The sequence below is a fragment of the Tursiops truncatus genome, chromosome 17 (assembly GCF_011762595.2).
Source record: "Tursiops truncatus isolate mTurTru1 chromosome 17, mTurTru1.mat.Y, whole genome shotgun sequence".
In the NCBI taxonomy this organism is placed as follows: Eukaryota; Metazoa; Chordata; class Mammalia; order Artiodactyla; family Delphinidae; genus Tursiops; species Tursiops truncatus.
This window is the reverse complement of record NC_047050.1, coordinates 66008363-66020716: the sequence shown is the minus strand read 5'-3', so window position 1 is coordinate 66020716 and position 12354 is coordinate 66008363. Positions and strand designations below refer to the sequence as shown.

Below are 12354 nucleotides of genomic sequence, written 5' to 3'. Positions count from 1 at the left end.
TTTTGCCTACCTCTAACCCTCACCAGCTTACTGCCCTTTCATTCTTTGAAGTATCAACTCTAGCCCTTATCACAAATCTCCAGGAAGCATCTTATAACCCTGAGAATTTAAAGACCTTAAGGCCCCAGACCCATTAGAACAAAGGAAAGCCCTCACCCTTTCTTAAATAACTTCTCTTCCCATCTTCTAAAGCTCACTCCCTTAAGGGCCAAATTCTGTTAATTTGTCATTGATGAAAAGAGAATGAGGAAAAAAAAAAAAAAGAAAAGAAAAGAAACAAAACACTCACAACTGAAGATCTGGCTCAATTATATATTTGCCAGGCATTTTATTTTTTTCTAAAAACAATAGAAAAAAATCAACTTTAAAAAGGAAAATGTACTTAAATAAAAAAATTATGGTATAACTGCTATAAAGGTTTTATTAAAGTTATTTACATTTAATGGCTATATTTACAAAGGAAAATTGGATAAAGTTCAGGATTTCGTAAAAACAATTCTTAAATACAAATCTGTTAAAGGAAAAAAAAAAAGATGGTAAGCATAAAAAAAGTTCTTTTATGCCCAAAGTCCCATTTGAGGCAGTTTATATTATGGCTAAACCTTTCAGTCTTAAGATCCAGCCAAGGTTGTGAGGTTGGTCATGCATATGCAGAAAGTTCATACGTCGGGAGTTCCGTCAGAAGGAATCTTCTTCCTCACTTTCCCTTAGTAACAAATGAGAATTTCATGAGGGATTCATTCCAGTTCCTCCCTCCAATCGGTCAATTTATGCGCAAGAGTTCCGTAGCTGTTCAAGTTTGAGTTTCAACTGTTCTCGCCTCTTCCGCAACTCGTCTTTTTCTGAAATGAGCTTTTGCTCCTCTGCTTGGACGGACAGGATGTATGTTGTGGCTTTTTTAAGGATAACTACCTTGGGGGCCTTTTCATTGTTTTCTAACTCCGGGATCTGGTCACGAAGGGCAAAAAAGCTGCGTTTCAGCTCGTTTCTCCTCTGGCGTTCCAAGACGTTGTGTGTCCGCCTCTTGTCATTCTCCTCGGTGTCCGAAGACCTGGGGCTGGCACATTTGCGATTGTTGCTGATCTGTTTCAGGACCCTGCCACTGTCCAACTTAGCCCTCTTGGCGGCGGGACAGTCCTTCCTAGTGGAGGGGGGCGCTGCATAATTGTGCTGATGGGTGGACACGTGGCACCTCTTAAGGACCAACGGGCTGTGAGGAGGTTTGCTGTGGCCTCCGGCAGAGGGTGACCCCGATTCTGACCTTTTGGCAGGGGGCTGCCTCTTTTCCACAGAAACAACATCAATTTCTTCATCATCCTCTTGTTCTTCCTCTGTAAGAAAAGAAAAAGCGATCGCCCAGTTAGCCACGGTTTCCTTAAAGCAATCAATGACCAGATTAAATCAATACTGTGTACAAATACAAGGCATAATTAGGTAAGAAAGGACCCGGAGGACTTCCCTGGCAGTCCAGGGGTTGCGACTCCATGCTTCCAATGCAGGGGGTGCAGGTTCCATCCCTGGTTTGGGAACTGAGATTCACACACTGTGTGGCACGGCCAGAAAAAAAAAAAAGGACCCTGGCACAAAGTTATCCCCAGAGAACTAGCCAATCGTCTCTGCTCTTCTTCTCATGAAGAGACAGTCTCAGGGAGGAAAATGACAGCTGGGTTTATGGCACAGACAAGAAAATTACAATTTACCAGGATACAACATTGATGCAAATTCTTACCTAAGACTTAATGAGGTGCTGGACACACCCAAACAAAGCACATTCCCAAGCACCTCCTCTTTGCAAGGGACTTTACCAAGAACCCTTCAGGTGTTGCAAATGATAGCTGCAAATCTTTGGTATGACTTTAGCAATCCCTATTTTACTGGAAGTGGAAAAAAAAAAAAAAGGTCTTGCAGCTTTGCCAAAAGTCCTAGGGGGTGGGGGATGGAAAAAAGGAGTACAGTTTTGGAAAGGACTTGATTTTAAGTGTTCAAAAGAGGCCGAAAAGATCCCAATTCCTCAGTCCATACATTTTTAAGGCACTTTCACTGGCTTATAGCACTCAGGTGGGTGGCTGCCCAGTTTCTGTCCACTGCTCCTCTTCATTTTTGTTGATCTGTAGTCCATTAAATTCCAACAGCTTCTCAGAAGTTAAGGGAGGTAATTCATTCACTCTCGAAGAGATCAATCCTCTCTTAACCTCATCACGATCCCCCCACCCCCCAGGGCAATTAAAATGCTTAAGAGGGGTAAGAGGGAGCGGATAGAGTTGCTAGATAAGCTAGAAGATTTAAAAACCCAAATGAAATTCCTAAGGGGAGGGAGGGAAGAGGAGGGGGCTGGCTACTAGGGCGATCTTAGGGGAAGGGATGGGAGGCACACTAAAGCCCAGTGTTTCAGGGATGATGAGCTCCCAGACCCTTCCAGGCCTGCCATTTCTTTTCCAAATATAAGAAAAGAGAAAAAGCAGGGTTAACTGAAGTGGTCGCCAGTGAGAATAGGAAAGACAGCCAGCCACCCCCTCTAACCTGGGCCTGGAGGGTCCCAGCTTACCAGAGTCGCTGCTGGTGGTGGGTGGTGTCTCCTCGTGGAGCGCCAGGGGCTCGGGACTGGCCCGCGGGGAGGACGCGGCGGAGGACAGCAGAGAGTCCGAAGACGGCGAGAAGGCGGCGGAGTCGGGGGAGGCGCAGGGCTTGGGCGAGCTGCTGTCGTTGAGCGGGTAGGGGAAGACCACCGAGGGGTCGATGCACTCGGAGGCGGCGGCGCTCAGGTCCTGCAGGTACAAGCTGGAGGTGGAGCAGCCGCTGTGCCCGCGGGCGGGGCTCGGACTGCCGCTGTCTTTGCGCGCAGCCTGGTAAGAGGCCAGCTTCTCCGAGACGAGCTTGGCGGCGGCCGAGAAGCCGCTCCACATACAGTCCTGGATGATGATGTTTTTGATGAAGGTCTCGTCGTCGGGGTCGCAGATGAAGCTCTGGTTCACCATGTCTCCTCCCAGCAGCTCGGTCACCATCTCCAGCTGGTCCGCCGAGGAGAAGCTGCCGCCGCCGCCGTCGTCGTCTCCCCTGGGGGAGAAGGACGCGACCGTGACGTACGAGGGCGAGCAGAGCCCGGAGCGGCGGCTCGGGGACAGGGGCGGGGTGGGCAGCAGCTCGAATTTCTTCCAGATATCCTCGCTGGGCGCAGGCGGCTGCAGCTCGCTCTGCTGCTGCTGCTGGTAGAAGTTCTCCTCCTCGTCGCAGTAGAAATAAGGCTGCACCGAGTCGTAGTCGAGGTCATAGTTCCTGTTGGCGAAGCTGACGTTGAGGGGCATCGCGGCAGCCTGCTGGAGGGGGCACACAAAGGCGGGGGCAAGTCTTCAGTTAAGGGGGTCTTGGTTGGTGCCGAAATCCCGCGCAGCGCGCCGCGCGCGCCACAATCCAGAACCACTCCCCTTCCAGCGCTGTTCCCAAATGGGGCCGGCGGGGGGGTGCAAAACAAAACAAAACAAAAAGGCACCCTTTTACCCTTTCTGGGTGACCCTCTACTATCTCAGACACACACTTGGCGAAGCAGCTCCGTAGCCCCCGCGCAGCTTCCGTCCCCCGGGAGCCCGGAGCGCCAAGTCCGGGAGTCGGCCCGGCGACCGCCGAGCAATCGAAATCGGCTTTGGCCTCCTTAACAGGCCGGGGGAGGCGGCGCGGGGTCGGGGGGGGGAGGAATACGATCTGCCAAACGCTGAGGCGCAAAGTTTTGCGCCACCTGAAGGAGGCTGCGAGAGGCGCCACGGCGGGAGCGGCTGCGCGCGGCCCCCTCCCGCGCCGGGGCCCCTCGCGCCGCACCCGTTCCCACTCGCGCCCTTGCCGCGCTCCTTCCCCCGCCGGCGCCACCGCCCCTCCCAGCCTCCCTTCTCCGCCTCCTGCATCCCTACCCCCAGCGCGCCCCCCTTCCTTCCTCTGCCGGCTTTTCTTCTTTTCCCTCGCGGGCTGGAGTGGCAAGCTCAGCTTCGAGCCTTAACCGCCCCCCCCGCCCCGCCCCGCCAATACATAAAAGGGGAGTGTTAAATAATAACAGGGACACCTCCCTTCAACACCCAATACGGCGCCGCAACTGCGCCAGAGACCCTGCTACGATTCCGCGCCCAGAGCCAGGCGTCTTCCCCTCACCCGCCGAGGGTAGCAGCTGTTCTGGAAAAGCCCCGAGCCCCACTCCTTGCCGTCCTCCGCATCTCCGGGGCGCAGGGACACCCGCGCGGGGACGCCAGAGGCGGCCTGGGAGCCAAGGCTGGGTGCAGAGATTTGTCCTCGTTTCCCCCCGAGTCAGTAATTCCAGGAGAATCGGACACATCTTTGCCCCAGCCTCCTTCACCCCCTCCCCGCGCCTCGCCAACACCAAATCCTAACCTCTCTGTAGACCAAGATCTTTAATTTTATTATCCTTTTTAAAAGCCAAATGCCAACTTCTAAAAGGAGCCGGGGGCGAATTGGAAACGCCGCGGGGATCGGCGGGCGGGACAAGCCGCAGTGTGTCTGTCTCCGGCTGTCAAAAATGCGGTAAGCCGAAATTTAAATGCCCTTTCCGAGACGGGGAAAAGTCAGAGGCTGCGGAGCTCTCTCGCTCACACACGGCAATATGTAATTCTTACTCCAAGGAGCTCAGGATGTAAAGGGTTTTCTGCCACCGAGAAGCATACCCTTCTCTTCTCCTCCCCAAAGGCCAAAAGCAATTAATGCAATAAAGGAAGAATGTCCAACCGGCCGGGGTCAGCGTCCATCTACATAAGCAAAAACCTCTCAAGGCTACTTTCAAAAACGTACCCTGTTTTCCCTCTGCCTTCCCCTCTCCCATCTTGACAAGTCACTGTACCCCGACCCAGTTCTGGTTCGTCTTCACTCCACCCCGACCAACCACAACTACTCTGAGAAAAGTGTCAATAGCGCTGGAATGGGAGAAAAGACACCGATCCGGGCATTCGACTCATCGCGGCATTACTGCGGTAGCAAAAATAAATTAAAAGGCCAATAGGTCCGGGTGCTCACCGGGTTTTCCACTCTCCGAAGGAAATCCAGCGTCCAAAAAGCGGCGAGGAGCGCCTTTCAGAGGCGCGGGTCGTGGGCAGTGGCGGGGAAAAGTGACTCCCCCAATAGGCAGAAGAGCCTCTCCGTGTCCGGAGAGTCGTGTTGTCGCTCGGGTGCTGTAAGTTCCAGCGGGCAGTGGGCAAAGTTTCGCGGATGCGGCGCGGGTGGCGGGCCGCTGGCAGGGGTCGGCGGGAAGGGTGGGGTGGGGGCGGCCGGGCCCGAGGCGCAGAAGCCCCCCTTTCACTCCGGATCTCCCTTCCCCGGGCGCCCGGAGCGCGACTCCGCTCGCTCGGCTGCCTCTGCTCTTCCACCCTCGAGGGCCCGCCCGCTCGCTCCCTCTGCCTCTCGCTGGAATTACTACAGCGAGTCAGATAAAGCCCAGAAAACCGGCTTTTATACTGCTAAGGCACGGCCCCTCCCCTCTGTTCTCTTTTTCCCGCCAAGCCTCTGAATAGCCCTGCCCTTCCAGAGGCAGTTGGGGAGCCAGGCGGCGGCCGGGGCGCGGCGGCAGCAGGGGTAGCCGCGAGTTGCACAGCCCGGGGGTCCTTGGCCGCGCAGACCCTCGCCTATAAAAGGCCGGTGGGCGGGGATTCACAGGAGAGGATCTTTTTTCTTTCTCCCCCGCCCTCAGCTTTGGGAACCCGGGAGGGGCGCTGGTGGGGAGGGAGGGCCGGAGGGGAGGAGACTCAGCCCTTTGAGCCTGGCACTCCAGTGCGCCGAGCTCTCGGATGTAAACACAGTTAACAGCGCCGCATGAATTAACTGCGCGCGCCTACCATTTTCTTTTGCTCCCGCTCAAACCTTCTCTCTTTCTCTGCTGCTGGCTCCTCTGGGGCAGCGCTCTGTTTGGCAAACAGCATACTTGTCCTCTGTGCTTCAATCATCGCGGGCAGAACAGCTGAACTCTTTGCGCTGAGCATACACCGTGTACCCACGGCCACGCCACGCACGTCCCGGGCGGACGGGCGCCTCCCTAAGGCCGGGAAAAGGGTAGCATTTGGAAAATAAGTCCTACGAAGAGAGGAGGAAGGAAGGGGGTATTGACTGGCGCGCGCTCTGAGTGTGTGGGGCATTGAATGTCGATGGGGATAAACGATCAGAGGTATAGGGAGGAAAATGATGCCTGGAATTATTAAAATAATTCAGCAACGCACTGCCACGTATACTTGGAGGACGCGTTATGAATAAACACCCACTGTATTTGTTGGGGGGTGTTATGCATTCTGTGTGTGTGCAGCTATCTCAGCTGGGTACCTTCCACCCAGAATGAATACCCCAAATCGCCGCCAAAGCCGCAGACGACCCCCCATCCCCAACCCCGGCCCCGCCCGCGCAGACCTACATGGATCTCCGCGTGAGCCCGCTTTCCCGCCCCCCACCCCAGTACGCGCTAATCCTTGAGATCCTTCTGTGGGTTCCGGAGCTGGAGTAAGGCAGGAGCGCGCCTGCGGGTGCGCGCCGCGGGGGCCCCTCCCCCGCCCGCTCTCGGCCGGTCTGCACCCCCAGTCCCCCGCCCGCGCCTCTCACTCTGAGTTCCCAATTCTGCAGCCGGGTTTCAGAAAAGAGACGAATCCTCTTTGCGCCCCGTGGTGTCGGTTTGCACCACTCTGGGGCTCCCAGGTTTGGGGGAAATCAAAGGCGCTAGACGGAAGGATACTGACTGGGGAGGGGGTGGGCGCGAGCCGTGGGACCAGACTCCCCAGAAGAGGGAAGGAGGCGAGCTGGTGGATCCACCCTGGGGAGTCAGCAGAGTCCCTGGTGAAGAAAACCGTTAACTCTTTCCTCCTCGGACAAATCGAACGTTGACTTCCTTTCTGGGTCTGCTTTCCTCTTTATTATTGGACAAAAACCCAAAAAAACCAAAACAAACCCCAACATCGATTCTGATCTAAGGAGAGGGGCCAAGTATTACTTCCGTGTCTTTTTTTCTGGAGGGGTGGTGTCTTGCGCCAATTAAAAATTGGCCGAAGTTCAGGCATTGATTTCCTAGTTCACTGACTATAAATTTGTTTCTGAATACCATAGTGAAGTGCGTATGCCTAATCCACGTACGTCTATGTACATTTCACGTACACGTCGACCTAGAATTTTGCCCAACACGGCACATGACTTGCTCGCTCCCTCAGTGAATCTATATTTCGTATACAATACATATTCCCTCGGGATTTGCTATTCTGCATTACACTAAGGCCTTAAAAACAGAGGCAATCTTCCCCAGCCCTGGTCCCTCACCCAGAGGCATTTTAAGTAAACTTTTCCACGCCCCTCCCCCCTCATTCCAAAAGAGAAAAAAATTCGGGGCAGGGAGGGGCTCGCGTATAACATGCTTGTGTTCGAGATAGATTATTACCCGTTGAGTTTGCTGCTCGGCGTTCAATTGTTAAATGAGTAGTGACTTCCTCCAAATCAGGTACACGGCACAATTCAGTTTTAAGGATTGCAGATTACTCCAACCTCCAAGCCTTCGCCGCAAACGCGGGGAGTGACCAATCCCTGGTCGGGGCTTTGCTGCAAAGCGTCCTTCCCTGCCCCCTCCCAGGGCTGCACTCGAGCCCGGGGTTTGCGAAAGTAAAGTAAGTGTGCCCTCTACCGGCAGCCTCGAACGCTGCGTCCGGATGCCGCCCGAGGGCGTGCGGGTCGGGAGGGGGCAGGGGCGGCCGGAGTGCAGGGTACCCAGCGGGGCGAAGGATGGGGCGGTTCCTTAAAATGAGTTTCCAGCCACCTTCTTCAGATTCCTTCAGGCCGACTGCGGAGAGGCGGAAGAAGAGGAATCGCTGGAGAGAAAAGTGGTTCAGAGGCGGCTCTTCAACCGCATAAGTGGTGGTGAAAATGGATCCATCACTACTTATGGGCAATGAGCATCACCCTATAGAGAAATGATGCTATCTATGGGCAACGCGAAATGATTAACAAGTACACACACGAAAAAACTTTCCAGCAAAACTCTAAGGCAGCAAAACACATTTTAGTCTACACATCTTAGAAAGCCATCATCTTCTAACGACCACGTTTTAGAGAAAGACACTAGATTTATTATTTTTTTAAATGAAAAAAAAAGGTGAATAGCCAGATCTTTTCATAATGATGGGGGGGGGGTTGAGATTCCATTGAAACAAAGTGTAAAGGACCTTTTATTTATTTATTTATTTTTGCCGTACGCAGGCCTCTCACTGTTGTGGCCTTTCCCTTTGCGGAGCACAGGCTCCGGACGCGCAGGCTCAGCAGCCATGGCTCATGGGCCCAGCCGCTCCGCAGCATGTGGGATCCTCCCGAACCGGGACACGAACCCGGGTCCCCTGCATCGGCAGGCGGACTCTCAACCACTGCGCCACCAGGGAAGCCCCAGCCTGGAGTTATTTTGTACTTCCAAGTAAGGTAGGAGCCATCCCATTTTACAGCCGAGGAAATGGAAAGTCACATCTCAGCAAGACTTGACTTAAGGGACTTCACTATCTTTCTTTTAGTAATTTTTAAGAACCATTTGACCTAGAAGAGACATTTGCTAGGTTGAGAAACGGCAGGGTAAATAGAAACTAATAATATCATTCGAGATTACCAAAGGGATGTATGTTATTGTAAAAGAAACATTATAAGTAGAAAAAGGAATAAAAAAAGGGAAAGAGTTTCTGAACCTGATCACCTGAAGACAGCTGATGAAGTTTGTCTTTTAAGAAAACTTTTTATGGGACAACCTCAGTCTTTCTATCGCTTCCTTTTGGAAGTCAGTAGAAAGTGTCTATTAAGTGAATATTCCTGGTTTGCTGGTCTAAGGAGATTCTAAGGCTGTGTCTCTCCTTCCTTTTTTGGGTGCTGCTGGGTTTCAAAGAAGAGGCAAGTCTGTTATCACCCACAGGGTTGGGACTCCAGGTAAACAGTCCAGTAAGATTGCCTCACAGAAGAGAACATTGTGTCACTACAGGGAACATATTTTCCTCCGGATGGTGTAACTAAGAGTCATTCATTCTCACAACTGCATATTCTCACAGTGACAGTCGTGTGTCACTTTCATACTTAGGAAAAATGAAGTACAGAAAGAATGAACAACTTGACCAGACTTTCTCCTTTCTTTGCAGACACACAATGGAGAGATTCAGAATGTGTGACTTGTATGACATAACATGTCTCCTCCCTGTACCCCACCCCTCCTTTGAATATCTCTTCTCCCACCCCTCAGAAAGTTTCCTGTGGGTCTTCCACAGATAAGAGTAGTGGAAAGAAACTGGACCCCCGTGATCAAAAAGCTAGCTCCAACCTGGAGATGAGACAGAAAGCCCCTCAAAGGTGGTTGGCATGTTATTTCAAAAACTCTTCAAGTCATTGAGGCCTGTCAAGGAAGGGGTGGGGGAAGAATGAGAAATACGTAGCTCCAGCAGAAAGATTATTTGGAAAGAAGGGCTGTTAGATTAAAATCCAAGCTAGCCAGGGAACGTTAGAGGAATAGAAAGTCTCACAAGCATTTTAATGCCGACCATGTGTCCCGATGAGAGGAGTACAGGAAAGCTCTCCAGCAGACAAGCAAATAAGAGCTGGCATCATTAATTCATAAGAATGATATCAAAAACGGCAGCGAAGAAAATCTTTGTGTCTTTTTAAAAATGCATGTTTTTCAATGTTGCCCCACCTACTCTCGCTTCTAGCGTACTGCATACATTAAAGCAGCCAAGAAGGAAAAAAATTAGCAAGTATTTTTAACATAAAGCTCTAGACCCTGCATTTCCTGTGTCGCGTTGGGTACGTTCAGTTGCTTTCTTACCGACTGACCTTAGGTTCTGGTGGAGGGTCCTAGCTGGACTCAGTAAACTCTAGTCTCCTCTCTAGCTTGGCATTCTTCTTTTATTCCTGAGTGCTTCGCTGTAATCCTGCCTTACTTTGTAGCTGCTAGAGTAGACAAATGGTTCCTTTGTTTAGCCTCTTCAAAGGCTCGGTTTATTGTTCCGTAAGTGCCAAACCCAAGCAAATCTCAGAAGTTTCCACACTTTCGCTCACTTGGCCTGTCTTCGCTATGGTCCTTTTGGGCAACATCTGTCTCCAGGATGGACCCTCACTGGGTTGGAGGTGGAGATGACTGAAAAGGAGACTCACAGGGGGAAACTTTTGCTTTTCGACTTGCGTCTGGAAGCCAGGGGGCTAGGAGCCTGTTCCTTTTACAGGCTTGTGGAGATCCCAAACCAAATCTCCTGGCTTTCTGAGAGTAGCTCACCCTTGGTTGCTCTTATTTTTAAATTCTGTTCCCTCCGTAACTACTTTTAAATGGACTTTGTTACAGAAGGAAATTTCTGGAACGTACCTAGAGACCGTGGATCACCAAAGCCAATGGCCCTTTCCCATTTTCCTTTTTGACTTTGCTGCTGCCAGGGAAACTGATGGCTGTTGGAAATAATTGCTTCTTTTGTAAATCAGTGGTTCTCGACTGAAGGCAGTTTTGCCGCCAGGGGACATTTGAAAATGTCTGGAGACATTTGGGGTTGTTACAAAGGGCCGTTACTGCTGGCATACACTGGGTAGCAGCCAGGGATGCTGCTAAATTCCTACAGTGCCCAGGACAGCCCCGCAGCAGAAGGGTATCAGCCCTGATATGTCAAGGTGAGAATCCCAGGGTAACTCCACCTTCTCCGGATGTTATTGCCACATTTCCAGTTGCTTCTTCCGTTTCCCCTGTTGCCTCTCCTTCCTCTTTCACCTGCTACAGGTAGCTGCTAGAATCGGCTTGCAGTGGGCTCCTAACAGTTCCTAGTGTCCCACTCCGTTTAGTCTTGCTCATTCATTCATTCATTGCTAAATCTGACAAGTTGCATGATCTCTCTGAACCTCACTTTTCTCATCGGTAAAATGGGACTACCGGTCATTAGAACATTTGTTTTTGTTGTTGTTGTTGTTTGTTTGTTTTTTGTGGTACGCGGGCCTCTCACTGCTGTGGCCTCTCCCGTTGCGGAGCACAGGCTCCGGACGCGCAGGCTCAGTGGCCATGGCTCACGGGACCAGCTGCTCCGCGGCATGTGGGATCCTCCCGGACCGGGGCACGAACCCGCGTCCCCTGCATCGGCAGGCGGACTCTCAACCACTGTGCCACCAGGGAAGCCCTGGCTCGAGCTCTTTTAAGTTTAATGTATCAGTATTTCATGGTGCTCCCCAGAGAGTTCCATGACATTTTTGTCCCCTATCACTTCATCAAGCATGAAAAATGGTGGATGAATACAAGCCTGACTTTGGACAGAGGAGGACCTGGAGTCTCTCCTCCCGAAGAGATTACATAACGTTTGGTGACTAATTCCTAACCCACCCCTCTCCTGTCTCCATCTGCTGCAAGACCGACTGACCATTCCAAGCGTATGCCATTTTATAGACCCCTTCATCCAGAAAAAGCTAAGTTCTGGAAGATCTGAAAGGTTGAATTATGCATTGTTCTTATTTAATACAAATCCAGGCATTATGTTAGAATTTCCCTCCTTTGACTGAATTCATGTGCTGTCCAGTGGCTGACCACCAGGGTGTGGTCCTGGGAGCCCCGGAGCACAAGGAAGTAGTTTGGTTCCTGGCCGGATAAGGCTTCTGCTGGAATCTGCAACTGTTTTCTTGTCCTGGAGAGCTGACCCGGACATTGAAAAAGCTTTTCCTTTAAAGCATAGCCTAACAACCAGATTTAGAAACTCTTTCTAACTTTGAACCCACATTTCCCCCATCAAGTTTTAGATCAAGGTTTGCAAACTAGGATGATTACAGGGACCCAGCAGGGAATGTTGATGAGGAAGCAATAGGGAGTGGTGGGGACTGTGAAAAACGGGAGAACATTTTGCCTGTGTGAAGCTGCAGCAGCTGCTCAGCATCTATGGGGTGTTGCCCTTCAATATGGGCCCTTTGGTGGAAACGTGTCCAGTTTTTCAGGGAAGGTGGAACTTCAGATGTTCGAATCTTGGCAACTCATTTAAAAAGTTATATGTAGAAGCAAAACCTGCCTGTGGAATAGATTCAGCCCTCAGGCTGCCTGTCTGAGATCTCTGCTTTTAGATGTTAGTAAGCCAGCTAAAGAATGTCCTTCTAGGAGCTTTTCCTGATGACTTTCCCCTTCCCTTGAGATTCTTAACAGTTCCCTCATTCTTTTGTGATAGAAAATCTAAAAGTTTACTGCTCTTATGGGTTTTTGTGACTCCTGGCTCAGAAGCTTCTGGCCAGGACGGATTGTATCCTTTTTTTTTTTTTTTTTTTTTGTGGCTGCGCTGCACGGCATGTAGGATCTTAGTTCCCTGATCAGGGATCGAACCCACACCTCCCCATCCCAAATGCAGAGTCCCAACCACTGGACCACCAGGA

At 51.4% G+C, this 12354-nt stretch overlaps 1 protein-coding gene across 3 annotated transcripts; it reads right to left on the bottom strand.

The window, feature by feature from the left end:
* Positions 1-292: 292 nt before the first annotated feature.
* Positions 293-5626, bottom strand: MYC (MYC proto-oncogene, bHLH transcription factor). 3 transcript variants are annotated; one of them, XM_019931999.3, is made up of 3 exons: positions 5008-5626; positions 2546-3311; positions 293-1331 (listed from the first exon to the last, which is right to left on the bottom strand). In XM_019931999.3, exons 2-3 carry the CDS (start codon positions 3300-3302, stop codon positions 769-771), a joined length of 1320 nt encoding a protein of 439 aa, XP_019787558.1. In that variant the 5' UTR covers positions 3303-3311; positions 5008-5626; the 3' UTR covers positions 293-768. The 3 variants fall into 3 exon arrangements, with proteins under 3 accessions (XP_019787558.1, XP_004327360.2, XP_073650856.1); XM_004327312.4 differs by having other exon boundaries at positions 2546-3314; positions 5008-5616; XM_073794755.1 differs by lacking the exon at positions 5008-5626 and adding an exon at positions 3900-4990 and having other exon boundaries at positions 2546-3314.
* Positions 5627-12354: the final 6728 nt, after the last annotated feature.